The sequence below is a fragment of the Mobula birostris genome, chromosome 7 (assembly GCF_030028105.1).
Source record: "Mobula birostris isolate sMobBir1 chromosome 7, sMobBir1.hap1, whole genome shotgun sequence".
Classification (NCBI taxonomy): domain Eukaryota; kingdom Metazoa; phylum Chordata; class Chondrichthyes; order Myliobatiformes; family Myliobatidae; genus Mobula; species Mobula birostris.
In genome coordinates this window covers 40,887,587-40,915,448 of record NC_092376.1, presented here as the reverse complement: position 1 = coordinate 40,915,448, position 27,862 = coordinate 40,887,587, and the positions used below count along the sequence as shown (strand labels likewise).

Sequence of the window (27,862 nt, the reverse complement as noted above, 5' to 3'; positions counted from 1 at the left end):
TTGAAAGATAAAACACAGGACTGGGAATAAACGTGTCTACTTTGCTTTTACTTTATTGAGGTGTGCACATATGTGGTGGCATAATGACATATGCCATTCATGCACTTTTACATATAATCCATAATGAATTCAGTAAACAATAAAGAATGATTAATCAAACAATGCATTTACAATATTACTGAAATATTAAATACACAAAATTTAGTTCTGGATTAAGTTACCCCTTAATCTTCATAATTTGGCAGATGTCTTATTTCAAGAAATAGCTCAGGGCTGATAAAGATCAAATACCCACACTCAGCACTAATTGTCTGCATGACAATTACATTTCATAATGAGAACCTAATGCCAAACATTTATACAGAGCCTTTTTTAATTCTTCTATAACTTAGAAGTTTTTGCTTCCAAGCTAAACAATTCCATTTTATGCAGAGAATCTAGGAAGTTTATTATTTCAAAACAAGTTGGTTGGTTAATCTTTTAGCGTATCTTCCATCTTTCAGAGGATAGTTTTAGGCAAGATATCATATTTTTAAAAACAGGTAGACATCCAGAATTGTAATGATACTCTAAAAGTGGCAAATCATCATATGGTAATTTTGTAATCTACATGAAAGAGTACACTTGAACTAACTGCAATCTTCTTCTGTAATCAGTGAGGTACACTCTTCTTCTTGAGGTTTCCACCAGAACAAGACACTTAAGGAATATACAGAAAATTAGATGATTTCACAATCATACATCAGAAATGTGGTAGGTTACACATGAGAAATACAATTGTGGTTACACATTCTGCTTGTAAAATTCATTTCTACCATTTTCAATGAAACAGATCGTGTAGAAGTGAATCAATATGGGCAGCCTCTATTTCACTTTACATTTAGCACATGCAACCAAGGACAAGGAGATGATGATAGACCGGGAAGCCATCCATGGCAGAGATGAAGCAGCAGAGGGAGCAAGAGAACACAGAGATGTTTTAATGAACACGTCTCAGTGTAGAACTAAATTTAATGACTTTGTATGCATGTTCAAGTTTGGTGAAAACAGCAATAATCCTAATTCATTTGGTTTAGCTGATTACCCAATTTATCAATGGATGGCATGAAAATGTAACCCAAGATCCAGGGGCAACAGTCAAAATATACTCTCCAAAAGAGAACTGAAGATTACAACTTGTAAACATTCCAAGAATGGCTAGGAAGTTTCCATACCATGCAAGCAATACCAATACCAATATATGGTTAGCGGATTTATCACTACAAGCAACCATTGGGGAGAATTATACTAGGATTAGACCTGTTGGATGTATTTTTTAAAATATAGTATTTGCACCCATGGATCTTTAAAAAAGGCTAAAATACACTTCATTTCACGAAGAACTCCACTTTTTCCTGAGCCAAAGCTAAAATCTATTTCGCTACTGGTTTGCTAACTCCAGCACTGCTAAACTATTTGACTTGATTCCTGTGACTACTATCTCAACTGCTCCGCAGTAATTTTCTGCCCATACCCCACCACTATCTAGACCTCCTTCAAGCTAATGTTTCTGACTGTGTATGCTTCTCAGTCCCTTTAGAAGAACTTTCCAATCTGCACTGTTCCTTTGAGCATTCAGTAAAGAAAATAAACTGCAGATGTTGGAAATCTGGAGTAAAAGCAGAAAATGTCAATGGAGTTCACTGCTTTCAGATCTTGGTTTTCATTGCCTCTAGCACACACTTCTTAACTGGTATGCATTTCTCCTAGACCTCTGGAGCAGTTAGTACTGGTCCATGGTTAAGTTTCTGTATCATTGCATCACCCCCAGTCTTCCCAGTAGCCATACATTTTCTATTGTAAACATAGAGGAAGGAATTTATCATGGAATCAGTTGACATAAAACGTGAATGCCATTTCTAATTGGGAACTTTCCACTAAAAGTAGGTTGGTATTTCTTTAAAATAATTAATAAAAGAGTAAGAGGGCAACAGAGATTTTATTAATGCTGAAAATTATAATAACCTGATGTGCACTACCTAAATGTCTGATACAGGAAATTTCAATTGTAATTTGGGTGACTAGGGAGAAAATCTGCAGAAAGTGGAAAGCAGCAAGGAGCAAAGGTTGGGACTAATGGGTCACTCCTCATACGCCCCCCCCCCGCCAAAATGACATGACGCTGACACAATATTCCCTTGTCCTCCTCATATGATATCTCCTTGCCCACCCATCGCCTCCCTCTGGTGCTCCTCCACCCACCCCCCCATTTTTTCTTTCTTCCATGGCCTTCTGGCTAATTCACCAATCAACTTCCCAGCTCTTTGCTTCATCCCTCCCCCCTCCAAGTTTTACCTATCGCCTGGCATTTCTCTCTCCTCTCCCCCCATCTTTCAAGTCTACTCAGCTTGTTTTTCTCCAGTCCTGCTGAAGGGTTTCAGCCCAAACCATCGACTCTACTTTTTTTTCCCCATAGATGCTGCCTGGCCTGCTGAGTTCCTCCAGCATTTTGTGTGTGTTACTCAGATTTGCAGCATCTGCAGATTTTCACTTGTTTGTGATTGCCTACCAGTATTGTGTGCAAGTCAAAGAATCTTAAAATATACCATAACTTACCACAAAGTTCCAATGGGAATGATGCATAAGCAAGCTGCCAGCAAAAAGCTAAACCCAGCAAACTGCTTAACAGTGGCAGCATAAACATTATTGAAAATTGTGCTGGAAATGGTACCACTTAGATTTTCAAGGCAAGCAACCAAGGCAAAAAGAGCACCTACAAAAAGAACAAAGAAGATCGAAATAAATTCATCCACAAAGCTCCAATTTCTTAAACATAACTTTCTTCAATATTTTTACATTAAAATATCAAAGGAGATAATAGGAAATACAAAAAGGCAGACACAAAACTGAAGTCCAAATGGCCTACTTCTGCACTACAAAGTCAAGAAAGTGAGAAAGTTATACCAACAAGCAATGTGCTTTTAAGCTAATAATAGCTACAAACATAAACTTGGAATAGATGCAAAATTGAAGGACTAATAGAAGGACCAACTTAGAACATACACTCAGTAGCCACTTTATTAACTATACCTGCTTGTTAATGCAAATTTCTAATCAGCCAATTATATGGCAGCAACTCAATGCACAAAAGCATAGTCAAGAAGTTCAGTTGTTTAGACCAAACATCAGAATGGGGAAGAAGCGTGACTTAAGTGACTTCGACCGTGGAATGATTGCTGGTGCCAGACAGGGTAGTTTGAGTATTTCAGAAACTGCTGATCTCCTGGGATTTTCACACACAACAGTCTCCAGAGTTTTTAAGAGAATGATGCAAAGACCAGAAACAAACATCCAGTGAATGGCAGTTCTGTGGGTGAAAATACCTTGTTAATAAGACACATCAGTGACTCAAGCTGACAGGAGGGTGGCGGTAGCTTAAGTAACCATGGGTTACACAGTGCTGGATATCTCTGAACATCTCTGGATGCATAGCATGTCAAACCTTGAAGCCGATAGGCTACAGCAGCAGAAGACCATGAACAAGGACTCAGTGGCCACTTTATTAGGTACTGAAGGTACCGAGTATAGAACAGTGCAGCACTGTACAGACCTTCAGCCCACAATGTTTGCACACATTGAGTATACTCCAAGATAAATCTAACCCTACCCTGCTATATAGCCCTCTATTTTTCTTTCACCCATGTGTCTATCTAAGATTCTCTTAAATGCCCCAAATTTATCAGCCTCTTCCGTGTGTTCCATGCACTTATCACTCTCTGTAAAAAAAAAACTGATGTTCCCCCTATACTTTCCCCAATCACCTAAAAACTATGCCCTCTCATAATACCCAATGCCACCCTAGGAATAAGGTGCTGGCTGTCCACTCTATATATTCCACTTATCATCTTGTACACCCCTATCAAGTCCCTCCCATCCTCCTGCACCCTAAAGAGAAAAAAACCTTTTCTCATAAAACCTGCTTTCTAATCCAGACATTATCCCCTTCTGCAACCTCTCTAAAGCTTCCACATTTTTCCTATAATGAGGCGAGGCAACCAGAACTAAACACAATACTCCAAGCATGGTCTAACCAGTTTTATAGAACTACATTATCTCATGGCCCTTGAACTCAATCCCCCATGTAATGAAGGCCAACACACTGTACACCTTCATCACCAACCTATAAAATTTACACAGCAACTTTAAGGGATCTGTGGATGTGGACTCAATGCTCTATTCCTCCACATTGCTAAGAATCCTGCCATTAGACCTTGATTTGACTTGAGAACTTTGATATGAAATGTATCACTTTACTGGATCAAATTCCACCTGCCACTTCTCAGCCCAGCTCTACACCCTATGAATGTCCCATTGTAACCTACTACAATTGCTACACTCTCCACACCACAAGCCTCATGCCATCTCAAAACTTAATGCCGTACCCTTCTACTTCCTCATCCAAATCACTTATAAAAATCACAGAGCAGGGGGTCCCAGAATAGATCATTAGTCACTGACCTCCACGCAGAACACACTCCATCTACTACCACTCTCTGCCTTCTGAGGGCAAGCTAATTCTGAATCCACACAGCCAAATTTCCACGGATCCCATGTCTCGTGACTTTCTGAATAAGCCTACCATGGGGAAACTTGTCGAACACCTTACTAAAATTCATATAAACCCCAACGACTGCTCTACCTTCATCAATTTTGTTTTGTCACTTCCTCGAAGAATTCAATCAGGTTTATGAGGCATGACCTGCTCCTCACAAAGCCATGCTGACCATCTGTAAGCAAACTTCTCCAAATGCTCTTAACTCTCCAACAGTTTGCCCACCACTGATTTAAAATTTACTAGTCTATAATTCTCAGGATTATCCCCATTACCTTTCTTGAACAAAGGAATAACATTTGCCACCTTCTAATCTTCTCGTAGTACTCCTATGGCCATTGAAGATGCAAAGATAGTCGCCAAACATGCAAGTTCAAGGCTGAAGGGACCTCTTTCACTGCTTCCCATCGTGACCTGGAGTATATTCCACCTGGTCCTGGAAACGTTCTATCTTAATGTTTTTCAAAAGTCGCAGCACATCTCCTTTATTGATGTTGACACATTCCAGCACATTAGTCTTTTCTTCTCAGAACTCACATTCCTAAAGGTTACTCTCACTGGTGAATACTATAGCAAAGTTTTCATTTAACGACCTCCTCTAAATCCTCTGACTCCAGGCACAAGTCTACTCTTTTATCCATGATTGGTCCTACCCTCACTCTAGTCATCCTCCTGTTCATGTACATGCAGAATGCCTTAAGATTTTCCTTCATCCTACTCATCAAGGCACTCTCATATGTCTCCCAAGTCCCTTCTTAAGCTCCTTCTTGGATCCTTGCTTCCTAAACCTTAAGTATGCTTCCTTCTGCCTCTTGACTAGGTATTCCACATCTTTAGTCAACCATGGTTCCTACATCCTACCATCCTTTTCCTGTCTTAATGGGACAAATTTGTTCAAAATCCCAAGCAAGCACTCCCTAAACAACCTCCACATTTTCATTGTTCATTTCCCCCAGTACATCTGTTCACAATTTACACTTCCAAGTTCCTGCCTAATACCATTGTAATCAGCCCTCCTCTAATTAAATGTCTTCCCATACATCTGTCCAAGACTAGGTTAAAGATCAGGGAATTGTGGTCACTGTTTTCAAAATGCTCACCTATTGAGATATCTGCCGCCTGACCAGGTTCTTTGCTTAGTACTAGATCCACTATGGCCTCTCCTCATATTGCATCAGGAATTCTTCCTGGGCACACCTAACAAATTCTGTCCCATCTACATCTTTTGCAAAGTCACCCTTGACAACAACCCTGTTAATTTTATACCTTTTCAAAATTTGCCTCCCAATCTGCTCCCAACTTCCTGAATGGAAAAGGTGACCCAAATACTAGAATTAAATAGAATTTACAAGGATAGCCAATGCAGAAAAATACTTTAAAATTCACTTACCTTGATCGCTGGGTAATACTGACTTTGACAGCATTGATCGTAGGACAGGGTATGGCATAAAAGCAAACAGAGAAACCAATCTCACTATATTAAAAAAAGCAAAATTAATCAAACATTAATAGAGAACAGTCAGCTTACATTTGTTGTGGAGGTTCAACTTTCACTTCTCTTTAATAATATACATCTACTGCGATATCATTAAAGTGAATTACAAAGATTAATTTAAAGGGGAGTCAAAAAAATTGTATGTGCCTCACACATTAATAATAGTAACTATTCAATTCAGCCTATCTTGTTTCTCAATTTTTCTGCCAAAATGTTTCATTTGTTTTTTTGCATTAAATTTCACCTCCAATCTGTAATGTTATCTATATCTTCTTACAATCTAATGTTATCCATTTGGTGTCACATGATACACACAATAGCACACTGATAGGTATGACTTGGAAATGGTTATACAAGAAGTAAAGCACTCATCTGCACGGACCCCTGATAAACAAAATCGAGTAGTTTTCATCCAGGGAGGAAGAAAGACGTGTTATTAAGTCAATTTCTCACCAACACTCCCAATAATTTCAAATCTCAGCTCGCCTGCTCCCCCAACCCCGTCCTTGCACACACCTCTCTCTTTTCCACAACTTTCCCACATCCACCACCACTCTGATCACCCAGTTTCTTTCCCTCCCCCACATAATACATCACACATTCGCCTCCCATTGGGTCCCTTAAACCCTCCCCCCACTGTACCCGTCTCTCCAACATCACTTCCTTATTTGGTTCCATTCTTCAGCTTCCTTTCTTATCAGATTCCATAATCTGCAGTCGCTTGTTATCTCCCCTTTTCTCCTCCTAGTCTCTGTAGCTAACACTATCCATTCCCTCTCTCACGTGTCTCTATCTGGCAATCAGCCCTCCTCACCCAAAGTTACTTACTGGTTGTTATCCTCTTTATACTGGCCACCTCCTCACTATTCGTTCAGTCCAGACTTTCTCCCCTGAAAATGTTGACTCTCCATTTCCTTCCACAGATGCTGCCTGACTTGCTCAGTTCCTCCTCGAGCTTGATTTTACTTGTCTATTTCCCTTGGCTTTAGCTCTAACAACCACCTTTGGAAAACTTTGTCGAATGCCTTCTGAAAATCTATGACACGATTATGACATTCCCTTCAGTAACCTGGGTTACAGTGGCATGCAAAAGTTTGGGCACCCCTGATCAAAATTTCTGTTACCGTTAACTCAGCTGGGGCTCAAACTCACGACCTTCAGGTTGCTAGTCCAATGTCTTAACCACTTGGCCACATGCCCACACTGAATTTAAACTATAATACAATGCCTACAGAAGATTTGAAATTATCCTAAAAATACCCCAGCTTGTTTTTTAGAACTGGGTAAAACAGTATCAAAACAAAGTGAAAAATTTTCAATTTTTAGAAAATGGAAGTCATCCTGTAAACTTTAATAATAGCATGTTGATATCAGTGTAGATCAGATGAATCTGGAAATACTCCAAAAATTACTGAACTTGGGGAAATTTTTATATGCTTGTCACCCATTTTCCATTGGAAAGTGAATAAATGATAGACAAGGCTGTTGGGGTGTTGGTTCACTTGTTCACCCATTTGAGTAAACTTCGAGGTAGATGAGATATGGTTCATGAAAATCAAAAAGAAACAGCAGATGCTGAAAATCTGATAAAAATAAAAATGCCGGCAAAATTCAGCAGGTCAGGCAGAAAGAGAACCTGTGCAAAAGTAAAGTGTGAGGGTGACGCAAGGTGAGTGGAATGGATTAGGTGTTAAGTTAAGGGAAAGACCTATAGGATTGTGATCTCACGGTTGCTACTAGTGTCACGTGCTAAGGAGGCCAGAAATAGGAGGATATTGCAGTTTAAAACATGGTTATGGAGGTGGTGCAGGAAAGGAGGGCTTCATATTTTTGGATCATTGGTTTCTCTTCCAGGGAAGGCAGGACCTGTACAGGGTGGACAGCTTGCACCTGAACACTAGGGAGACTAATATCATTGCAGGAAAGTTTGCCAGTGCTGCACAGGAGGAGTGTTGGTGTTAAATTAGATTTGTAGGGGAATGGAACCAGAGCAGATAATGGATTGGTCATAGGGAGAAGTGTTGTTAAGCCTATATTCAAAGTCAGGAATCAAAAGGTTGAGTGTGGCGGGACATATTCTAAGGCATGTATACTTCAATGCAAGAAGTATTGCAGGAAAGGGAGATGAGTTTACGGCATGGATCAGCACATGGAATTATGATATCGTAGTCATTGGTGAAACTTGGTTGCAGGAGGGGCAGGACTGGCACCTCAATATACTGGAGTTCCATTGTTTTAGATATAATAGAACGGCAGGAATTAAAGGAAGAAGAGATAGCATTATGAGTCAGGGAAAATGTCAGGGTAGTGCTCTGACAGGACAGACTGGACAGCTTGTATACCGAGGCTATATGGATGTAACTGAGAAATAAAAGGGAATAGACCACCTAAAGTCAGCAGGGTTTTGAGGAGCAAATTTGTAGAGAGATCACAGACCGTTGCAAGGAAAATAAGATTGTGATAGTAGGTGATTTTGACTTTCCACATATTGACTGGCACTCCCATACTGCAAAATGGCTGGATGGGAAAGTGTTTGTCAAATGTATTCAGGAAAGTTTCCTTTATCATTTCCAACTAGAGAGAGTGTGATACTAGATCTTCTATTAGGGAATGAGAGAGGGTAAGTGACAGAAGTTTCTATAAGGGATCACTTAGCTTATAGGTAACACAATGCCATTAGTTTCAAAGTAAATATGTAAAAAGATTGGCGTGGTCTGCCAGCCGAGATTCTAAATTGGAGAAAGGACTACTTTTATGATATCAGAAAGGATCTGGCAAATGTGAATTGGGATAATTAGGGAAAAGAATAGGTCTGGTCCTCAGGTTGTGATTCACAATTGAAGAAAGGCCTACTTTGATGGTATCAGAAAGGATCTGGCAAGTGTGGATTAGAAAAGGTTGTTTTCTGGAAAGGTACATCTGGCAGGTGGGAAGCATTCAAAGGTGAAATTTTGACAGAGCAGAGTTTGTATTTTTCTGTCAGAATAAAGGGGAAGGACAACAGGTTTATAGAACCTTGAATTCAAGCCATATTATGGCTTGGTTAAGAAGAAAAAGAAAGAGGAGGTACCTAGCAGGTATAGGCAGTAAGGATCATATAAGATACTTAAGGATTATAACAAATGCAAGAGCACACTTGAGAAGGAAATTAGGAGAAAGAAGGCATGAGGTTGCCCTAGCAAAAAAGGTGAAGGAGAATCCCAAGGTTTTACAGATTAAGAGCAAAAGGATTGCAAGGGACAAAATTGGTCCACTTGAAGATCGGAGTGGCCATCTATGCATGGAGCTGAGAGATTTGGGGGAGATCTTAAATGGAATTTTTGCATCTGTATTTACTCGGGAGATGGATACAGAGTCTATAGGAGGGAGGCAAACCAGCAGCAAGGTCATGGGCTGTATACAGATTACAGAGGAGGAGGTGTTGTCTATCTTGAGGCAAATTAGGGTGAATAAATCCCCAGAGCCTGACAAGGTGTTCCCTCAGACTTTGTGGAGGCTAGTGTAAAAATTGTAGAGGCCCTAGCAGATGTATTCAAAATGTCCTTAGCATCAGCTGAGGTGCTGAAGGATTGAAGGTTAGCTAATGTTGTTCCATTGTTTAAGAAAGGCTCTTAAAATAAGATGGGAAATTATAGGCCGGTGAACCTGACATTAGTGGTGGGTAAGTTATTGGAAGATGTTCTAAGAGACTGGATATACTGTATAAGTATTTGGATAGATAAGGACTGAGTAGGAATAGTCAACATCGCTTTGTGCATGGTAGGTTGTATCTAACAAATCTTTTTAAAGTTTTTAAGAGGAAGTTGCCAGGAAAGTTGGTGAAAGCAAGGCAGTGAATGTTGTTTACATGGACTTCAGCAATGTCCTACATGGGAGGCTGGTCAAGAAGGTTCAGTTGTTTGACATTCAGGATGAGGTAGTAAATTGGATTAGTGATTGACTTCACAGAAGAAGCCAGAGAGTGGTATTGGATGGTTACCTCCCTGACTGGAGACCTGTGACAGGTGGTGTACTATGGGGATCGGTTCTGGGTCCATTGTTGTTTGTCATCTAGACCTATGATCTGGATGATAATATGGTAAACTGGATCAGCAAATTGTGGATGACAATGAGGAAGGCCATCAAAGTTTGCAGTGGGATCTGGACCAGGTGGAAAATTGGTCTGAAAAAAGGCAGGTTGAATTTAATGCAAACAAGTGTGAGGTGTTGCATTTCAGGAGGACAAATTAGGACTTACATGGTGAGCGGCAGCACACTGAGGAATGCAATAGAATAGACAGATCTGGGAATACAGATCCTTTAATTCCTTGAAGGTGGCATCACAAGGAGATAGAGTAGTAAAGAGAGCTTTTGCCTCACTGTCCTTCAAATATCAAAGTATTGAGTTTAGGAGTTGGGATGTTATGTTGAAGTTGTACAAGACATTGGTGAGGTTTAATCTAGAGTACTGTGTGCATTTCTGGTCTCCTACCTACAGGAAAGATACAAGATTGAAAGAGTGCAGAGAAATTTTACAAGGATATTTGCAGGACTTGAGTTATAGGAAACTGAAAAGTTAGTGTTCTGAAATATTAACACCATTTGCAGCCTGCAAGTGTTGCCACGCTTCTGGCACTAACATTACATACCCACAACTCACAAACCCTAACCGTATGTCACTGGAATATGGGAGGAAACCAGAGGACCCGAAGGAAACCCACGTAGTCACACGGAGAACATACAAATGCCTTACAGACAGCGGTGGGAAGTGAGCTCTAATCTTACAGCTATGCTTCCATTCCGCCCTGTGCTGCCCGATCTGCTACGTGTTTCTAGCATTTTCTGCTTTTTACTTAAATAGGAATTCAACATTCAAATTCAAAATGAAAAGTAGGTGTTTTATACTCGAATGGGATTTTTGGCTGGAAGGAATTTTATCACATAGAAATAATCACATCCTATGTCCTTTTCTTAATTATGTTCAGTCACTTGTTCCATGGCAAATGTAGTAGCCAACCGTACATAGGAGGAATTCTGCAGATGCTGGAAATTCAAGCAACACACATCAAAATTGCTGGTGAACACAGCAGGCCAGGCAGCAGCTCTAGGACGAGGTACAGTCGACATCTCGGGCCGAGACCTTTCGTCAGGACTAACTGAAGGAAGAGCTAGTAAGAGATTTTAAAGTGGGAGGGGGAGGGGGAGATCCAAAATGATAGGAGAAGACAGGAGGGGGAGGGATGGAGCCAAGAGCTGGACAGGTGATTGGCAAAAGGGATATGAGAGGATCATGCGACAGGAGGCCCAGGGAGAAGGAAAAGGGGGAGGGCCAGAAAAAAAACCCAGAGGATGGGCAAGGGGTATAGTCAGAGGGAGAAAAAGGGAGAAAAAGGGAGAAAAAGGGAGAAAAAGGGAGAAAAAGGGAGAAAAAGGAGAGAGAGAGAGAGAGAGAGAGAGAGAGAGAAAGAATGTGTGTATATAAATAAATAACAGGATACGAGGGGGAGGTGGGGCATTAGCGGAAGTTAGAGAAGTCAATGTTCATGCCATCAGGTTGGAGGCTACCCAGACGGAATATAAGCCAACTGTACATGGCCAGTTTCTACAAAAGTTCAATAGTCACTGTCTGTTGACTAACTGGGATACCAACAGAATTCCCTGTTCTCTTTAAAAAAAATATGAAGAAATAGTTTATTTTTATCTCAACAGATGCAAAGAGACCTCAGTTTCTATTCTCACATAAAAGACAATACCTCCAAAAAATGTAGAACTCTCATGGTATAACACTGAAATTATGAAATCTAGGTGGAGGCAGGAAAGATCTCCCAATTTTACAACACTGAGATGAAAATGCTGTGAACCAAGCAAACCCAACAGATACTGCTTAGGGCAACAGAATAACTTCTTTTGCAATTAAATATTGTATCATCTACAGTAGCTAAGTTATTATTCCAATTTTGGTACATTTGTGCTTCATTTTCTCAAGCTAAAATTAGAAACACTTTGCATCAGGAAATGCAACATTTGGTTTTACCATCAAATTTTAATTAATTCATTGCAAACTGCATCATTGCAAAATCTTTAATGGAAACTATTTTCCCTAATTCAATTTTCCTTGCCCTTTATTTTCAAACACCTAATATGTTGTTTTCAATCACCTAAGAAAAACTAAGCTTGGTTAAAACTAATCAGGCATTTTCCCTAATGTAATCAGTGGAACAAAATAACAATTTATCATCTGAAAACTTAAGATTTTCAGCTTAGGTGTTGAAAATTTCAATGAGATCTGTATGTATTTTCTGCACAATGAGTGAAGGCAGCTGCATTTTGCCAATCTACTGATGAATCTGCATGACTAACATCCTTCGAATGATTTTATTCCAGTTGTGCCTTAGGTACTGAATTTTTTTTTAAATTGCAGATGCTGGAAATCTTCAATAAAAAGAATGGTGGAAACACTCAACAGATCAAGCATCATCTGTGGAGAGGCAAACAGTTACAGTTTCTGGTTGAAGACCCCTATGCCTTAGACAATGTGTACAGCATTCCATTCTGGAATATAATAATGTTATTTATAAAAACTTGCTTCCTAGTTATGCTACCAATGCTAAACTTTGATGGAGTAAAATCAGTATTTGACAAAAATACAACATAGAAATGAAGTAAATCCATATGCCACGTAAAAGTTCATTTTTGCTGATTTGTTTATGTCAAGTGTTTAGTACCAAAAACACATCATGTGTATCTTTTTATTTCCTCTATACATCTTACAAATCATTTCATTATTATTTTATCCTAACATGTACTAATCACAGTTCTCTCCAATGTTATATGTTGGCAAAGCAGAGCTGATGGGCCCAATAGCCTAATTATGCTCCTATGTTTTATGGTCTTATCATCTCCATGAATTTTCCTGACCTATGTTCATCTGCAACAGCCTGTTGCTCCTTCTCCTCACAGGTTACTCAGTATCAATTTTTCCCTTTCAATTATAATGTGAAATTTGGTGTCTCATCCACCCCATCACCTTGGCATCACTAGTATTTCTATGTTTGAACTGCATAGCCTTGGAGAATTTAATTAAACAAAACTTGGTTGTCTTCTCACTGTTCATTAGTGATGTTGTGGAAACTGCACTTGATAGTAAAAGAACAGATCTTTATAAAAGAATATCAAGAGAGTAATTTTTCCACCAAGTGCACATTATATATAAAGTCAGTGGCCACTTGACAGGAAGGTGACAGCAGCTCAAGTAACCACTATTACAACAGTGGTGTACAAAACAGCATCTAAATGCACAACAGTCGAACCTGCAAGTGGATAGGCTACAGCAGCAGAAAACCACACCAGGTTCCACTCCTGTTCCTAATAGATTGGCCTCTAAGTGTGTATATGTGTGTTCCATGGCAAAATTTGGAAGTTGCATAGTACGTTGGTTCATTTTTACCCAAGTGAAAGGCAGCAGCTGTCAGTTATCTTTAGGTTTCCTGTGATTTACACGGGGTGATTGATAAGTTTGTGGCCTAAGGTAGAAGGAGTCAATTTTAGAAAACCTAGCACATTTATTTTTCCTACATTTACACACTTAGTCCAGCAGTCGTTGAGCATATGGATCCCTTCTTCGTAGAAATCGGCATCTTGGACCTCCAGCAAGTGGTCCACAGCAGGGGTGATTGAGAAGTTTGTGGCCTAAGATAGAAGGAGATTAAGTTATTAACTTCAAGCTTTCTGCATAATCACTCAAAGAGTTGAACTGCACGTGCATGTAACAAGAGCTGTATAACTCATCTCCTTTGTAGGTGACTTCTACAAAGAAAGGATCCGTATGCTCCACGACCGCTGGACTCTGTGTGTAAATGTAGGAAGGGACTATGTTGAAAAATAAATGTGCTAGGTTTTCTAAAATTGACCCCTTCTACCTAAGGCCATGAACTTATCAATCACCCCTTGTACTTAAATTTCAGTGTTCTGTTTAATTAAAAAATTTAACTTGTGGTTTTCATTAGCTCTAAAAATCATTTTGGTTTGTATTAAATGCTGTAACACTTACACAATTAATTTGCGATTTATAAGTTCTGGAGTTGCAACTGCAGTTATACGAGCACAGGCTATTTTAGAAATTGTACAGTCAAAACAATAGGAATCCTATGAAGGAACTAGGGGGCAACTTAAATACAGTTTTGAAAAGTAACCCTTTTAATGTTTTATTCTTATGTAAATTCTTTGTAGCCATGATATTTAATTCCATAAATAATAAAAAAATGTTTAACATACCCAAAAACATGAGCAGAGTAGTTGTGGCAAAGGAAGCCAAGATCATTCCTCCAACAAAGGAAAATATTCCAATAGAGACTATAAAGGTATCCCGAAGATGATAGGAGAATATCGTCACTCCACAAAAACTCAGCAAGAAGATGCCTAGGTCAGTTGCAGAACCAGCTCCAATCAGGATTTCATTCCAACAAAGAGGTACATTTAATTCATAGAGAGTATAAAGTCCTAAAGCACCAAATTCAGCAAGAGCAAAAGTTGAAAGAGCAAGAAGCAACAGACCAATATGGATACTTTTTCTAAAATCAGAACTGGTAAAAATAATTAAGATTCTAGATAATAGTTCTTTGAATTTATCACAGAATGATATCTGGTTTTGCTCATTTCTTGACATATGAGTATGTTCTTCAAAGAAAAAAATAATATAAATAATATTGGCCAGATTAATCAAGGCAACAGTCAGGAATGGCCAAATAAAGCCTGCTGCCTTCAAAAGGTATCCAGATGACAGTGCCCCTATGCCACCCATTACTCCTAAAATCATATCAAGCAAGGCCATGCGCATATTCTTCTGCTTATTTGAAGAAACATCTGCCACATAAGCAAATGCTGCAGCAAGTAAAGCTGGGAAACCACCAAAACAGGAAGCAAGAATTGCTGATGGAAAAAGGACATAAATAGACCAAGAAAAATAGGCCACCGCTAAATCAGCTAGGCTGTTAATCAGAGCACCAATTGAAGGGAAGAGGACAAATAGTTTGCGTCCATAGCGATCGCTGAATCCACCCAATATCAAGGTAACTATTAGGCCAGGAAAAAACACACTTAAATTCAGATACATAAAATAGCGAGAAGATTTTTCCTGAACCACCTAGAAAAAAAACACAAAGAATCAAAATAGGCACAATGCAAACCGTTTCGCAAAAAAAAAGCATTTCAATTAAATTGAGAAACTATATCTGTTCATTATCTATGTATGGCATTAAGTTATAATTTCAAAAATAGTACCATGAAATAGCCAACATAACAGCATCTGTGCATTCTCTTTCATATCTGCAATTCAGTTTCCAATGTCAATGGAACCAAACATAGTGAGCAGAGTATAATGTGCCACTACTACCATACAGTGCTACCAACCAGGGACAAATTTCTTGGCAGAGACTTCCTTTTTTTTGGTCACGAACTGAAACGAAGTTACTAGAAAGAAATCAATGTTTCCACCATTGCAGACATCTGTCTCATTATCTAGTCTATATCAAATTCGCACTTAAATTCCACTGACATATAATTTTGCCCTTATTATATAATAAACTGAAAATAAGTCTTCTGTTGGGTTCAGTTTAATTTTACTTAATGTAATTTGGGACTGGAAGTACTAGTTTATCCTAATGTTATATGTCAGACAGAGTGATATGGAATTCGCATTGACAACGCATATATTTGGCAAGTATAGAAATAAAGTAACTTAGTGGTTCCTAAGCTTTTTTGAGTTACTACCCCCTTGGCTCCCAGACCATTCTCTCTTTCTAGCCATTATACAGAACTATAAAGAACCTTGACTTACAATGCACAGTGAAAGAAAATAGGAACTGCAGGTTTAAGAAAATGACAAATATAATGGATTCCTGTTAATTGGTCCATCAGCTAATCAGGACAGCGGTTATTCGGGACAATTCTTAAAGAACAAGAAACCATAGAAAGGGTGCAGAGGAGATTTACAAGGATGTTGCCAGGATTGGGGAGCATGCCTTATGAGAATAGGAGTGAAATCGGCCTTTTCTCCTTGGAGCGACGGAGGATGAGAGGTGACCTGATAGAGGTGTATAAGATGATGAGAGGCATTGATCGTGTGGATAGTCAGAGGCTTTTTCCCAGGGCTGAACTGGCTAGCATGAGAAGACACAGTTTTAAGGTTCTTGGAAGTAGGTACAGGGGAGATGTCAGGGCTAAATTGTTGTTGTTGATGTGTTTTTTTTTTTACGGAGGGTGGTGAGTGCGTAGAATGGGCTGCCGGTGATGGTGGTGGAAGCTGATATGATAGGGTCTTTTAAGAGACTCCTGGATAAGTACATGGAGCTTAGAGAAATAGAGGGCTGTGGGTAACCCTAGGCAATTTCTAAGGTAAGGACATGTTTGGCATAGCTTTGAGGGACGAAGGGCCTGTATTGTGCTGTAGGTTTTCTATGTTTCTAACAAAAACTAACAGAGAAAATTGTCAGGATTCCATTCATTTATTTGGGACACTATGTTGCTTAATTGGGGCGGGAGACTGTTGCTGAAGGGTTTCTAGCTAGCATTAGATGTATGCATTTGTGTGGCTGTTAGACACTGCACCATGCTTAGAGCAAACAGGTTTTATGTAGTGTCAGTTGTGCATCCTTTTATTCAAAAAGCAGTGGTTTTTGCCCTTCTCTCCGCTATATTTCCACTAAGGCTATAACATCCCAGTCCCCACAGTCGATCTGCGCTCTGAGTTCACCTGCCTTATCTGTTAAGCTTCATAATTTGAATAAATGCAGTATAACTAGGTATTCCTTTCACTCCATTTCCTGTGCCCCTGGCTTTCCTGGTCTCACCGGCTACTGCTTTATCCCACGACTTGATCCTACTCAGAATCCCACCCCACTGCCAATCTAGTTTAAACCTCTCGTATAGCGCTGCCAACTTTTCCTGCAGGGGTATTGGTCCCTCTCTGGTTTCAGTGCAGCTTGACCCCCTCATACCGGTTGCCTCTGCCCCAGAAGAAATTCCAGAGAATCTGTGTGACCGGTCCCCACACCATTCCGCAGCCATGCACCTTCATTTGTAAATTATCCATTTTCTATCCTAAAATGGCTCACTTAGTCTTAAACAAATTCAAGTGCAGGAAATTGTTTAACAAAAATAATCACAAGTTAATGTCATATTTGTAATCATAGCTAACTGTGATATTATTACAGGATGTGATTTACAATTCCACTTCACTTGCAACTTGATAGAATAATATTTGTACACACTGACCTGTTGTTTCGGGTTGATACTGTCATTTTGGTAGCAGTTTGATCTATTTCCACTCTCAATGTAGCTACTGTTGGTTTCATTCTCCCATATATTACGATAAATATACTGCTGAATTATGATAGCACCTGCCATATTGGCCAAAATATAAAGAGCAACAATGGGTTCCACTGTGGCAAGCTTTTTCATTGTTCTTGGAAAAACAGGCACCTGCAGACAAGACCAAAACACAAAGAAAATGCTTGTTAACAAAAATCTGGAGAAGGAGAAGTAAAACACAAGGGAATCTGTATGGCAATGTGCACTTAAATCATTACATAAAGCTGATTATAATGCAAGCAAATTGCATAATAAAATAACAGTTTTCTTTTGCAAAATAGAGCTACAGTGCAATGCTGAATTCAGAACAATTATCCATTATATTTTATTACTCCTAATTAATATGTTTCATAAGAAAATGGAAGTTGGTGATTTTGGAAAGTAAGAGAATATGGCAAACAAACAGAAAGCTGATTATTTTATGATTTTTAAAAAAACCAACATGAGAATACTATAAACTGGGGAACTGTTCTTTGAGTCGCAAGTCTTTTCAGAAGATTATAGAAAGAAGGAGATCTGCAACATAATATGGAGTTGTAAGGAATATAGATTTATATTACTTTTTGGTGGATTGCAGAAGTCAAACCAGAATGAAACACAGATTGTGCAGGTGCAGAGGATATAGGAAAATCTCAGATTCTACACACAGCCACATATAGTATTACGTAAATTTGGTGACAATTAGTACATTACATTCTACTGATTCACAAATTAAAATATAATTAATCATAAAGGGCCAAGATGGCATGTTTCCATGCTGTAATTGTTATATGGTTATTCATTCCATCACATCCTAATTCTCTAGCTTCTCCGTGGATTGTCACCTTGTCATGGTGGAGGAGCTTGAGTGGTCCTGAGATCCCGAGAGCGATGCTGTCTGGAGCTCTGCTCCTGGTAGGGTCACCCATGGCGGTAAGGTCGAGGGTAAGGTCTCTGACAAAGAACAATCCAACCAAGACCTCAATGGTGGAACAGGCGGACGAAGTTACTTCGAACTCAACAGCTGTGAAGGCGGATGAAGGCTGCAATAAATCCACCAGCTCCAATCGTCGTGGTTTCCACGCCATTGAAATCAGATAGTTGATTTTTGAAGAATCGTGTGCTTCTTGGAGTGCAACATCAAGTACACGTTAAACAAATACACATACAGGCCTCTTCGCTCTGTGGGCCACTTCTTCAGAACAAAGACCATCATCCTCGACCTCAAGGGATAGCCACGACGACGATGAATTCTCTAGGTTCCATTAACCAGGTTTGCTTCATTCTAACCTGTTGCTGCTTCACTTTCCTCAAATGACCATCCAAGCCATAGCTCTTGTAAAGTAGAACAAAATAAACTATAGGTGCTGCCTGCTGCAATTTCACTATAAATACTCATACTCACAGAATTCCTGTTCTTCAGCGAGTCACAACACTACTGGAATCCCCTTACAACACCCAGTTCCTTAAATATTCTTCTGACTAAATATACAACTTTTACCTCTGCTTTCTATTATCACTTTTTGCAAATTGCTCATTATATATCTCAAATATCAGTTGCCCAAATCATTCCCACATATTAAATTCTACTTTGCTTACTTTCCGATCACAGCGCAGATTTCTGTAGAAGTTACACCTTCTGGTGGCTCCATTTGTACTGAATCAGATTTTTAAACAGAGGCTAATATATTGATCTTGTTTACTTTCTCTTAAGCATTTATTACAGTAATAAATGGTGTTCCTTTAGAATCCAGAGACAGTTACACTCGATACTTTCCTACCTTTCAAACTTCACCACAAAGAAAATTCACTTCCTTCAGACACAGACTGCAGGTGGTAATAATTGTTCTGCAATTGCATGTTCTACTTCCTCTTACAGTAAAACAGTTTTCGTTCTAATAGACAAAAATAATATTTTTCTTCAACAAAAGGAGATATATTTATTCCTAATGTATAACAAATTGAAAAATATCAGAGAATAAAAATAATCTTGAAGCCATTCAGCGTAGTCGAAATTAAAGTGAGTCATTTGGTCCCATGCACCATCATTCAGAAGGACAAAATTGATCTTTTGCCAGTTTGCTGCAGGAACCCCCTTGATATTATTTCATATCCCAAATTCTATTAATCTGTTTTAAACACACTCAGCTACTAAACCTCCACAGCTTTTGGAAGAGAATTCTAAAGATTCACTAGGTTCCAATAAAGAAATTCTAAGCTTTTAGTTAAATATAGTAAGTTTAATATTTCTAACAAACTTTTTTTTTAAATTTCAAAGCAATCATTCTTCTTACAATTCTAGTGTTTCTAATATCCTAAAATAAATGCAGACCTTTACTTTTCTTAATGATAAATTAGTTGCTTTCACCCCTTATTTCACTAGATTTGCAAGGAATAGAAGTTTGGTAAAGTGGCTCCATCATGGGAAATATATGCAACACAGTTACATTCTCAATACAGTGGGGAGATTAGAACCCTGAAGTAGAAACAGTAATTCACTCATAATGGTCAACTAACAGAAGACCAAAACATTCACCTCCTTTCCTTTTATTTAAGCACTGAAATTACAGAACTAAAAATTAATAACTTCTGTGGAGGCCATAAATTGGAATTAGTTTATTATTGTCACAAGGTACCATGAAAAAAGCTTGACTGGCTTACCGTTTGTACAGTTCAGATCATTACACAGCGCATTGAGGTGGAATAAGGTAAAACAATAACAATGCAGAATAAAGTGTAAGACTGTGAATAAAGCGTAGCACAGGTAAACAATAAGGTGAAAGATCATAATGAGATAGGATGTGAAATTAAGAGTCCAATTTATCATACTATTTAATACCCTTAGAACTTCAAGGTAGAAGCTGTTCTTGACCCTGGCTGTAAACATTTCAGACTTTTGTATCTTCTGCAAGATGGGAGACAGAGAAAAGAGAATGTCTAGGCTAGGTAGTTCTTTGGTTATGCTGGCTGCTTTAATGATGAAATGAAAAGTAAAGACAGAGGCCATAGAAGGGAGGCTGGTTTTTGAGATGGGCTGAGCTGTGTTTATAACCTGCTGCAGTCATGTACAGTCACACGCAGAGCAGTTGCCATACCAAACTGCAATGCATCTAGATTGGATGGTTTCTTTAGTGCATCAATAAAAATTGGCAAGTGCTGATGGGGGCATGCCAAATTTCATTAGCCTTCTGATGAAGTAGAGTTGATGGTGAGTTTTTGGCTATGCTGTCTAAGTGGTTGAACCAATGCACACTATTGGTAACGTTCACTCCTAGGAACTTGAAGCTCTCAACCTTCCCAACCTTTGTACCATTGACGTAGACAGGAGCACGTGCACTATCTCCCTTCCTGAATTCGAAGACTTGCTCTTTTATTTCCCTCCTCCCTCAGTACCACTCAAGGCCACAAACAGTCCTTCGAGGTTAGGCGACACTTCACCTGTGAGTCTGTTAGGGGTCATCTACTCTGTCCAGTGTGGCCTCCTGTACATTGGTGAGACCTGATGTAGATTGGGAGACTGCTCTGCCAATCACCTATGCTCCCTCTGCCAGAAAAAGTGGGATCTCCCAGTGGCCACCCATTTTAATTCCACTTCCCATTCTGATATGTCAATCCATGGCCTCCTCTACAGTTGCAATGAGCCACACTCAGGTTGGAGGACCACCGCCATCTGGGTAGCCCCCAGCCTGATGGTATGAACATTGATTTATCGAACTTTCCCTCACCCCCTCACCATTCCACATCTGCTTTGCCCTCTCTCATCTTACCTCCTTGCCTACCTTCCCTCTGGTGCTCCTCCCCCTTTTCTTTCTTCCATGGCCTTCTGTCCTCTCTTATGAGATTCCCCTTCTCCAGTGCTGTATCTCTTTCACCAACTTCCCAGATCTTCACCACCCCTCCCGGTTTCACCTATCACCTTGTGTTTCTCCCTCGCCCCACCTTTTAAAACTACTCTTCATCTTTTTTTTTCTCCAGTCCTGATGAAGGGTCTTAGCCTAAAATGTCGACTCTGCTCTTTTCCATAGATGCTGCCCGGCCTGCTGAGTTCCTCCAGTATTTTGTGGGTGTAGCTCTTTTATTTTGATGACACTGAGGGAAAGGTTATGGTCATAAGACCATGTTACTAAGCTCTTTATCTCTATCCTGTGCTATGACTCATCGATGTTTGGGGGTATCATCTGTAAACTTGTAGATAGAGCCAGAGCAGAACCTGGCCACCCAGTCATGAGTGTACAGGGAGCAGAGAATAGGGCTGATGGTGCAACCTTGTGGAGCCCCAGTGTTCAGGATAATTGTGGGAGAGGTTCAAGTTCAAGTTTATTGTCATACAACCACACACATGTATACAGCTAAACAAAATAATGTTTCCCAGGGACTCAGGTGCAAAACACTGTGGTGTGTCACATACAGCACATAAAATAATATTAACAGATAATAAACATATATTCTGTAAATGTCCATATACAACATATAGTTAAATATACAACAATATAATGCGACTGGCACTGTCATAAGTACTGTGTTCTGGGTGGTAGCAGAGTGTTCTGAAGTCTCACAGCCTAGCTGAAGAAGCTGTTACCCAGCCTAACATATATTGTTGCTGATCCTTACTAATTACAGTCTGTGGTCAGGAAGTCAGAGATCCAGTTGCAGGAGGAGGCAATGACTCCCAGAGTTTGGCATTTGGTAATGAGTTTACTTGGAATTATAATGCTGAAGCCAGAGCTGTAGTCACGTCCACACTAGACCAGATAATTTTGAAATCGCCGGTTTCAAGTAAAAATGACAGGCGTCCACACTAGGCGTTTTTCAAAATATCTCTGTCCACATTAAAACGGATACTTAGGCAAATCTACTCCTACTGGGTATGCGCAGACACAACTACAGAAAACAAGCAAAGAGGAAATGGTATAATATTTATGTTTCTGTGGCAGCGTTGTGCTATTTCCATTGGTCAAAAACTAGAGTACTAACAACAACAGCGAAAGAAAGTTTTCAACAATGTCTTCGAGGAATACAAAGAAAACCTCCACTGGAAAAAGCAGACTGGACTTCTTTGTTTGGACAGGCAATGAAGTCAAGCTGTTTCTGCAATTTACAAACGACTACAAAGTCAGCAAAGCAGTGGAGAATATGGAGAAGCTTAACTCCAAACAAGCTATTAATGTAGACAATAAAGTAAACAACACACGCATGAAGCCGTCCTCTACCCAAGATCAACTAGAGCAGCATTCCCCAGGTACCGGGCTGCAAAGCATGTGCTACTGGGCTGCAAGGAAACGATATGATTTGGCGATATGAAACGATACGAGTCAGCTGCACCTTTCCTCATTCCCTGTCACGCCCACTGTTGAACTTTAACACGCTTGAGGTCATCAGTGACCCAAGATGTGCAAAGGAATGGGTCCGTGACCCATTTGTGAATGTTTCCGGTGAATCATCCATGTCAGCGCAAGAAAAAGATCAACTCCTTGAGCTTGCAAATGACGATGGGCTGAAAAGTATGTTTGACATAACATGTCTGCCGGCATTGTAGATCAAAGTCAAGGCTGAATATCCTGAGATAGCCACGAAAGCACTGAAAACGTTACTTCCATTTCTAACATCATATCACCGCGAAGCAGAGTTTTCTGCAATGAATGCAACGAAAACTAAATTGCGGAATAGACTGGACACAAGGAACCCCCTTCGAGTATCGCTGTGATGATGTGATTAAAATGTGATGATGCTATTGACTTATAAGTGACTTATAATTCAGTGGTCCCCAAACTCCGGGCTGTGAAGAATGCAGTGGTACAGCAGTGGCTGGAACATCTTTAAGAAAAAAAGCCGAAATAAACAAGCTAATTGATTAGGTGCCGCCTGGCACGTAAATGTCGTCCCAGATCAAAGGCGATTGCCGATTGCGTCACCTCTGATCTAAGCCAACATTTATGTGCAGGGCAGCACCTAATCAATTAGCTTGTTTATTTCGGCTTTTTTCTTAAAGATGTGCTGGGTGCGTTCCGGCCACCACTGTACCACTGCATTCTTCACGGCAATGTATCGGTCCGTGGCCCGGAGGTTTGGGGACCACTGTTATAATTGACTTATCACAATGTTCATGCAAAGAAAATATGCGCTGGGTGTTTAATATTAAATTCATTAGATAAACCCCTTTAGGAATGAAATTGAGTGTATTAGCCACTTATAAGTGACTTATCACCTATATTCTGGTCATGATTAACACCCCCACCTCCCCCCCCACCAAGTTGGCCGGTCCGCAAGAATATTGTCAATATGAAACCGGTTCGCGGTGCAAAACAGGTTGGGGACACCTGAACGAGAGAGTGGAATCTTCTGCCGCCAGACCTGCACAGTATTTCTGACATTAATATTTTTAAAGATAGACTCAATCAAATCAATTTAGGGGATCTAGTCAAAATAAAACTCACTTTACAATTTATCTCTCACACCGTTCACACCGACTGCACGTTATAACAGCTGTCCGGCAGTGCTTGCGCAGTACCAAGCTGAAGCAGAAAAAGCATTGTTGTTGTGGTGTTGTCATGACAGCGTCTTTAAATATCTCCGTTTACCCCATCCACATTACAATGTGCAACAATTGTTTTCAAATTTACACACTCTGAAGAGTGTTATAGAAAAGCTCCATTCTCGGGGGATGAAAACGCCATTTCAATGTGGACGGAGGGCAATCGAAGAGAAAAAGCTTTGTTTTCAAAATTATCTAGCACACTGTGGACGTAGCCTTACTCTGCTGTAGGTGCCCAGATGCTCCAGAGATGAGTGTAAGGCCTGGAAGATGGTGTCTGCTGTACACCTGTTCTGACAGCGGGCAAAATGCAGTGTGTGTGGTTGTCAGGAAGGCTAGAGTTAATACAGGCCATGGCCAACTCTCCAAGTAGTTAATGATGACAGACGTCAAAGCCGATGTGTGATAGTCAGGCAGTTCTCTACCCTTTATCACTTACTGCTCTTACGAAAGACCTCTAGCTGATCACTCAGCAATTTTCCTCCAACCACTTTGTTTACACATGTAAACTGGCATCCAGGAAGAAATTCTGGCATTGAAATTTGATATCTATTGTTAGACTGCAATTAAATTACCTCCAGACAACCTTGGAAAACAGAAACAAAGCTGTTTGTCTATGAAAATCCCACCGCCCTAATCCTTGGAAATACATTTCTCTGCTTAAAACTTCCTCTTGATTGATTTTAGCTGACCAGCTGTTTATTTCCTGTATTTTGAGTAGTCATCAATTGACATTTTTTGTGCAATGGATTCCTATTATTTGAACAGATAGGTGCAGTAATCATAAGTCCTTCAAAATGTTCTATGTTCTAAAATCACAATTAAATTGTTATGCTTTCAAAGTAAGAAATTACACATCCACCAGAAGTGTCTGATTCAGCTTTTCTATACACTGGAAAACCTTACTTAACAAATAATGATATTTTACTTATGGCCTTTATTTATACAGGATACCAAAAGAACCAAAGAAGTAAAAAGGTTGAAGCTAAGTATTGTAAATTATGTTTAATTCCCACAGGCCACAAGGAACGATTTCTAGTTAAGAACTGTTATGCACTATTTTCTCTTATTTGATTTTTTCATATTATTCCAAGCTAATTTGATGGTGTTATTGCTCTTTCCACCTACTTTGTATAGTCTTCCAAAATTCAAATACAGTCAAGTTAAAAGTAGAGTTCTTTTCAGGAACTATGAAAGGCTACATAAACTAAATGATACAATTTGAAAAGGATACAGAAACTGTTTATACTTTGTTGGGAGTGATGTTGAATTTAGCATGATAAATTGGGAATATTGTTAACAAGGCACAAAGAAAGCTACTAAACATCCCTAAAGCACTAGTTAGGGCTGGAATCTTAAAGGAGAATCAGCATAATATCAACAATTCCATGGAGTGGCTGAAGAAGTTAAACTTATTGCTCTTAGAAGAGAGAATATTAATGAAGTTTTTGATTGAAATGATAACTTGTAACGTTTTAGTCAAGGAAATGTGGAGAAACAGTTTCCCTCTGAGGAAATGTTTCCCCATATTTACTTGACTTAAACTTTCATAGGACTTCACAAGCTGTAAGCAACTGAAAACCAGGGTGACACAAGCCAAATAGCGTTTATATAATAGACTATTGTAATAGGTAATGCACCCCTTTTGTGTTTGAACCAGATTCGATCGAAACACCAAAAAGGAAATGATCAATATTACAACAGGCAAAGTACAATATAATGGGACTCATCACCGTAGCTCATTCCTCTGATGACCACTTCCGTGGTAGCAAAATGATAAGAATTTTAGTATAAACACACCAGTAAACACTTGAAATACTTTAAAAATCTGTTTCAAATGAACTGTAGACCCCAACAATTGCAACAAAATATTCAAAGCAGCTAGATCACACAAATAGCTCAAGGAAATTGGATAGGTTGTCCTTTTATCAGAATTTAAATGCATCTGCATTTTATTATCAGACTAAATAAAGCGTCACGACCTCTTCATGTTTACCTCCAGACAACTGTGACTGTCCACTTCAATGGCAATCTTCGAAAGACATACGCCACGCCAAAATTTCACTCTCCTTTCGCATTACACGGGCGACAACCACACCAAAGGCTCCCCTGAGCAGATAAACTTCCCGGAGCTGTAGCAATTGGAAGCCGCTCACCGAACGTCCCGGGTATCCACTAGAACATCAACCCGACATTTCCCCACCATCACCGTCGCGCGTACAAGTCACCGCCCACCGAGCCGCGATTGGGTGGCTTGCACGTCAATCCAGTGGAGGGCGAGAAATTCAGTGGGCTGGGCGTGTAATCGGGTTCGGCTTCAAAGACACGCCATAGTAACGAGTTAAAGGCGTATAGAATATGACGAATAAACAGGAATAGGATACTAGGATGGTCAAAGATGGGAGGGTGAAGTGTAGGTTTGTGTGTATGTGTGTGTGTGTGTGATTGGGTGAAGGAATTTAGAATGTATGTCTAGTGCACATTCTGGAGCAGAGGGTGGCGGTAATGCACCATTAAGCTGGGTGCCAACCGCCGTAAAACAAGATACAGAGAGAGAGAGAGAGTTAAAGGCGTTTCTGACCAATTCCCCGGTTTAAACTTGCGGCGAGTGGTGCACGGGGCTGTGAAGGCCGCCTTTACATTGAGACGGAAGTTGATCGTTAGTATTGGCGATCGTTAAATGCTGACCCTGCGTCCACGATCACCCCGATATCCCCTTTCCTACGTTGTAAAGATTACGGAACATTTATTTGGAGTTTGATTTTTAATCATAACTCCAATTAAATATTACACAGCCGAGCCTGCTAACTTTAGTCTATCTTTCTTCCAGAAACGCAATTGCGTTCCAGAAATTCCAATGTACGAAAGTGGTTGTGGCAGCAGAATCACATTACCATTTAGGCCGTGGAAGTGGGCCCACTACTACAAATTCTCGCTGATAAAAGGGGGTGCCGCCCTCTTGATGGCTGGGTGCGTGGGAGGGAAGAAGAGAAGGCTCAAGTCTATCATGGAACTGGCTGAGTCTACAACCTTCTGAACACTTATAATCCCCGGTATTGGCCCCTCTCTGCCAGACAGTGATGCAACCAGCCAGAATGCTCCCCATGTAGAAATTTGCTAGAAACTTTGGGGATTCCTAATCCCTAAAGATTACCTGGTGCGATTTCTTCATGATTGCATCAATATGTTGGGCCCAGGATAGATCTTCTGAGATGTTGACGCTCAGGAGCATGAAACTGCTCACCTTTTCAACCACAGACCTCTCAATGAGGATTGGTGTGTGTTCTGACTGGCCTTTTTTCAGTTTCCCATTTCTTTATTCCTTAATATAAATTACGATGTTTCAGTCAGAAAGGGATTTACATTAATTTTAGCTGATATTTTCCTATTTACAAATCTATTGAAGTTCTTACAGTCTGCTTTTGTGTTTCTCATTAGTCCCCTTTTGTATTCTGCTTTTCCCAATCCTCAGTATTGCAGCTTTTGTTAGCTAGCATTTCAATTTATCTAATACTATTTTTATTTTCTATTGAAGACCATTGGATTTTTTTTAGTTTGTCGTAAAGGGATATACAGAAGCTGAATTATCAAAAAAATTCAAATTTATTACTTTAAAATCCTTGGAACGTTGACAGTTATTCAGAATGACAATCAGTTTCTACAAAATTAGGTTTTCATGCAAGGGAGCTTATTCAGTGGGAAATAGACTAACCTCTCGCACTTCATTTATTGGTGCATAATATTTTCGATGTCCCATCTAGTGCAAATAGTGGGACAAAATAGAGCACTTAACAATTGACTGTTTTATTTTCACTCACAACACGTTGGAGGAACTCAGCGGGTCGGGCAGCATCCGTGTTTTATTTTATTTGCCCGGGTGAAAGCTGCAGCCATGGGGCACAGAAACAGCTGTGAGTAA

At 39.7% G+C, this 27,862-nt stretch overlaps 1 protein-coding gene across 1 annotated transcript; it reads right to left on the bottom strand.

The window, feature by feature from the left end:
* Window positions 1-38: 38 nt before the first annotated feature.
* Window positions 39-26,167, bottom strand: LOC140200134 (lysosomal proton-coupled steroid conjugate and bile acid symporter SLC46A3). Its single transcript, XM_072262965.1, has 6 exons — window positions 25,940-26,167; window positions 17,337-17,543; window positions 14,340-15,207; window positions 5,982-6,065; window positions 2,596-2,752; window positions 39-699 (listed from the first exon to the last, which is right to left on the bottom strand). The coding sequence occupies exons 2-6, from the start codon at window positions 17,520-17,522 to the stop codon at window positions 630-632; spliced, it is 1,365 nt and encodes a 454-aa protein (XP_072119066.1). The 5' UTR covers window positions 17,523-17,543; window positions 25,940-26,167; the 3' UTR covers window positions 39-629.
* Between the last annotated feature and the right edge of the window lie 1,695 nt (window positions 26,168-27,862).

Excerpts from the sequence above, each read along its gene's own strand:
- LOC140200134 (XM_072262965.1), bottom strand. The coding sequence starts at position 17,522 with ATGAAAAAGCTTGCCACAGTGGAACCCATTGTTGCTCTTTATATTTTG. Across the intron at positions 15,208-17,336 it reads GTATCAACCCGAAACAACAG|GTGGTTCAGGAAAAATCTTC; the intron begins GTCAGTGTGTAC and ends TTTTTTTTCTAG. Across the intron at positions 700-2,595 it reads ATTCCCATTGGAACTTTGTG|TGTCTTGTTCTGGTGGAAAC; the intron begins GTAAGTTATGGT and ends ATATTCCTTAAG.